This window comes from Boleophthalmus pectinirostris, unplaced genomic scaffold (assembly GCF_026225935.1).
Source record: "Boleophthalmus pectinirostris isolate CB_2022bp ecotype Guang Dong unplaced genomic scaffold, ASM2622593v1 HiC_scaffold_11, whole genome shotgun sequence".
NCBI lineage: Eukaryota > Metazoa > Chordata > Actinopteri > Gobiiformes > Gobiidae > Boleophthalmus > Boleophthalmus pectinirostris.
In genome coordinates this window covers 24,066,965-24,071,964 of record NW_026570994.1, presented here as the reverse complement: position 1 = coordinate 24,071,964, position 5,000 = coordinate 24,066,965, and the positions used below count along the sequence as shown (strand labels likewise).

Here is a 5,000-nt window from a genome sequence, read left to right as displayed (position 1 = left end):
CACACACACACACACACACACACGCAACACACACACACACACACACACACACACACACACACACACACACACACACACACACACACACAGACACACACACACACACACACACACACACACACACACACACACACACACACACACACACACACACACACACACACACACACACACACACACACACACACACACACACACACACACACACACACACACACACACACACACACACACACACACACACACACACACACACACACACACACACACACACACACACACACACACACACACACACACACACACACACACAACACACACACACAACACACACACACACACAGAGCAGAGTTTGAAACATGGAGGAAACGTCACTCATCAATGGCAAAAGGACAAATTCAATTTGTCAGTTTATTTGGTCGAATCCGTTTCTCAGCTCATCTAAGTTGCTTCTTCAGTTCTGCTCAGACACTGGGGACTCTTCCTTATGTCTGCCTGAAGGGAGGAGCTACCTACACTCAAACTACTCTGAAACTAAAACACACTGTTTACAGGTTGTGTTTGTAGCTCGGCCTGTTCCTCTGCTCTGAGTGTGTGGATCATATCAGCAGAATCACTCAGGTCCATGATGAGAGTTTTCACTCCTCTGGACCTGACCTGGACCTGACCTGGACCTGACCTGGACCTGACCTGGACCTGGACCTGACCTGGACCTGACCTGGACCTGACTGTTGTTCTTTGTTTTAAGTTCTTAGCCAGAGAAAAGAAACGGTTTGAGAGGAGAGATAAAGAGTCTATTTTTGTTAGGAACGACAATCCATCTTTGAAAAGAACTGGAGGATTCAAACATCAGAACAACAGTCAGGTCCAGGTCAGGTCCAGGTCAGGTCCAGGTCAGGTCCAGGTCAGGTCCAGGTCAGGTCCAGGTCAGGTCCAGAGGAGTGAAAACTCTCTTCATGGACCTGAGTGATTCTGCTGATATGATCCACACTCAGTGCAGTTTGCAGCTACAAACACAAACAGTAAACAGTGAGTGTGTCAGAGGAGTGTGAGTGCAGGTAGCGCCCCCTGCAGGCAGATATAAGACAGTGTCACCAGCGTCTGAAAGAACTGAAGAACGCAGCTTGGATGAGCTGAGAAACATTTTCGACCAAATAAACGTTTGTCCATTTGACAAATTGAATTTCTCCTTTTGCCGTGGCCTGTACCAGGACGACTGGAGGATTTTAAACTTGACTGAGGAGAGTGAAGTTGTAGTTGTAGGTGGAGTCTGACCTGCAGCAGAGACTTGAGGAGCATCACCTGGATCATACGACTTCCTTCAAACCTGAAAACAAAAAGCTCTTCATTTCAATGAAAAGTCACTTCCCCAAACTCTAAACTTCTGCCTCAGACTCTAAAGTAACTCTAAACTTCTGCCTCCGTGTTTGGAGCAGATCATGTGTGTGGCAGTAGATGGAGCAGATCTGTGTGTGAAAGGGGCAGGAGATGGAGCAGATCTGTGTGTGAAAGGGGCAGGAGATGGAGCAGATCTGTGTGTGATGTAAAGCAGATCAGGGGCAGGGGCAGTAGATGGGCAGAGTAGATGGAGCAGATCTGTGTGTGAAAGGGGCAGTAGATGGAGCAGATCTGTGTGTGAAAGGGGCAGTTTGTACCCGGCGTTGGGGGCGCCCAGGTCGGGGTAAATCCCTGGCACCGGAATCTTCCCCATGATGAAGAGCATGACCTCTGACCTCTGATAGACGGGCAACGTGTGGGCGAACGAGCCTGAGGAGAGAGAGAGAGAGAAGACCTGACACACACAGGAGGGACCTGACACACACAGGAGGGACCTGACACACACAGGAGGGACCTGACACACACAGAGGAGGGACCTGACACACACAGGAGGGACCTGACACACACAGAGGAGGGACCTGACACACACAGGGAGGGACCTGACACACACACAGAGGAGGGACCTGACACACACAGAGGAGGGACCTGACACACACACAGGAGGGACCTGACACACACAGGAGGGACCTGACACACACAGAGGAGGGACCTGACACACACAGGAGGGACCTGACACACACAGGGAGGGACCTGACACACACAGGAGGGACCTGACACACAGAGAGGAGGGACCTGACACACACAGGGAGGGACCTGACACACACAGAGAGAGGAGGGACCTGACACACACAGGAGGGACCTGACACACACAGGAGGAGGGACCTGACACACACAGAGGAGGGACCTGACACACAGAGAGGAGGGACCCTGACACACACACAGGAGGGAGGGGACCTGACACACACAGGAGGGACCTGACACACACAGGAGGGACCTGACACACACAGAGGAGGGACCTGACACACACAGAGGAGGGACCTGACACACACAGAGAGGGACCTGACACACACAGAGGAGGGACGTGACACACACAGAGGAGGGACCTGACACACACAGGGAGGGACCTGAACACACACAGAGGAGGGACACACGGGGAGGGACCTGACACACACAGGAGGGACCTGACACACACACAGAGGAGGGACCTGACACACACAGAGAGGAGGGACCTGACACACACACAGAGGAGGGACCTGACACACACAGGAGGGACCTGACACACACAGAGGAGGGACCTGACACACACACAGGAGGGACCTGACACACACAGGAGGGGACACAGAGAGGAGGGACCTGACACACACAGAGGAGGGACCTGACACACACGGGGAGGGACCTGACACACACACAGGGAGGGACCTGACACACACAGAGGGAGGACCTGACACACACAGAGAGGAGGGACCTGACACACACAGGGAGGGACCTGACACACACAGAGGGAGGGACCTGACACACACAGAGGGGAGGGACTGACACACACACAGGGAGGGACCTGACACACACACAGGGAGGGACCTGACACACACAGGGGAGGGACCTGACACACACACGGGGAGGGACCTGTCACACACACGGGGAGGGACCTGACACACACACGGGGAGGGACCTGTCACACACACGGGGGGGACCTGTCACACACACGGGGGGGCGGGGTGTTGGTTCTGACCGATGGTCCGGATGACAGCGTCCTGCAGGGTTCGCTCCTCCACAGAGCTGGTTCGTCGTTTGTTGGCGTTGTCGTAGAAACCGGTGAGTTCATAATCAACGCTCTGCCTCAACTGACGAAGAAGAGTGTTAAAGACCTCCAAGACCCGCGGACCTGCACACAAGACCAGGACTGAACCAGGACCGGACCAGAACCAGACCAGGACTGAACCAGGACCGGACCAGACCAGACCAGACCAGACCGGACCAGACCAGACCAGACCAGGACCAGAACCAGACCAGACCAGACCAGACCAGGACTGAACCAGGACCAAACCAGACCAAGACCAGGACTGAACCAGGACCAAACCAGGACAAGACCAGGACTGAACCAGGACCGGACCAGAACCAGAACCAGACCAGGACTGGAACCAGGACCGGACCAGGACTGAACCAGACCAGACCAGGACTGAACCAGGACTAGACCAGGACTGAACCAGACCAGGAACCAGACCAGACAGACCAGACCAGGACCGGACCAGAACCAGACCAGGACTGAACCAGGACCGGACCAGAACCAGAACAGGACTGAACCCAGACCAGACCAGAACCAGACCAGGAGACCAGACCAGAACCAGACCAGGACTGAACCAGGACCAGACCAGGAACCAGACCAGGACTGAACCAGGACCAGACCAGCCAGACCAGGACCAGCCAGGACCGGACCAGAACCAGACCAGGACTGAACCAGGACCAGACCAGACCAGAACCAGGACTGACCAGACCAGACCAGACCAGACCAGGACTGACCAGGACCAGACAACCAGGACTGAACCAGGACCAGGAACCAGAACCAGACCAGGACTGAACCAGGGACCAGGACAGAACCAGAACCAGACCAGAAGGACTAACCAGGACCAGACCAGAACCAGACCAGGACCAGACCAGAACCAGACCAGGACTGACCAGGACCAGACCAGAACCAGACCAGGACTCAACCAGGACCAGGACTGACCAGGACCAGACCAGGACCAGGACCAGGACCAGACCAGACCAGACCAGGACTGAACCAGGACCAGACCAGAACCAGACCAGGACTGAACCAGAAGACCAGACCAGACCAGACAGGACTGAACCAGGACCAGACCAGAACCCCAGACCACCAGAAACCAGACCAGGACCAGGAACCAGGACCAGACCAACTGAACCAGGAGAACCAGGACCAGACCAGACCAGAGACCAGGACTGAACCAAGACCGACCAGGACCAGGACTGAACCAGGACCAGGACCAGACCAGACCAGGACTGAACCAGGACAGACCAGGACCAGACCAGGACTAGACCAGGACAGACCAGGACTAGACCAGGACCAGACCACCAGGACCGGACCAGAACCAGACCAGACCAGGACCAGGACCAAACCAGACCAGAAACCAGACCAGAACCAGACCAGACCAGGACCAGGAAGACCAGAACCAGGACTGAACCAGGACCAGACCAGGACCAGACCAGGACCAGACCAGACCAGACCAGGACTGAACCAACCAGGACCAGACCAGACCAGACCAGGACCAGACCAGACCAGAGACCAGGACTGAACCAGGACCAGACCAGGACCAGACCAGGACTGAACCAGGACCAGACCAGGACTGAACCAGGACTGAAACCAGGACCAGACCAGGACTGAACCAGGACTGAACCAGGACTGAACCAGGACCAGACCAGGACTAGACCAGGACTAGACCAGGACTAGACCAGGACCAGTACAGACCTATAGACCCGGAGGCTCCGATAATCGCCGCCTCAGACAAAACCTCGACGATTCCAGCTCGAACTGAAGCAGAAGATCGACTGTGAGAGTCAAGATGAACCAAGAGCTGCTGCACCACCAGGTGAGAGTGTTGAGGCTGAAACATATATACACACAAATATAATATATACACACACAAATATAT

General features: G+C 55.1%; 1 protein-coding gene across 1 annotated transcript in view; it reads right to left on the bottom strand.

The window, feature by feature from the left end:
- LOC110164030 (protein EFR3 homolog B-like) overlaps window positions 1-5,000 on the bottom strand; it is a 26,268-nt gene that overhangs the window by 4,908 nt on the left and 16,360 nt on the right. Inside the window, 4 exon segments of the mRNA XM_055164835.1 lie at window positions 1,271-1,327; window positions 1,656-1,767; window positions 3,068-3,220; window positions 4,817-4,952. Of these exon segments, the coding sequence (XP_055020810.1) occupies window positions 1,271-1,327; window positions 1,656-1,767; window positions 3,068-3,220; window positions 4,817-4,952 (458 nt within the window).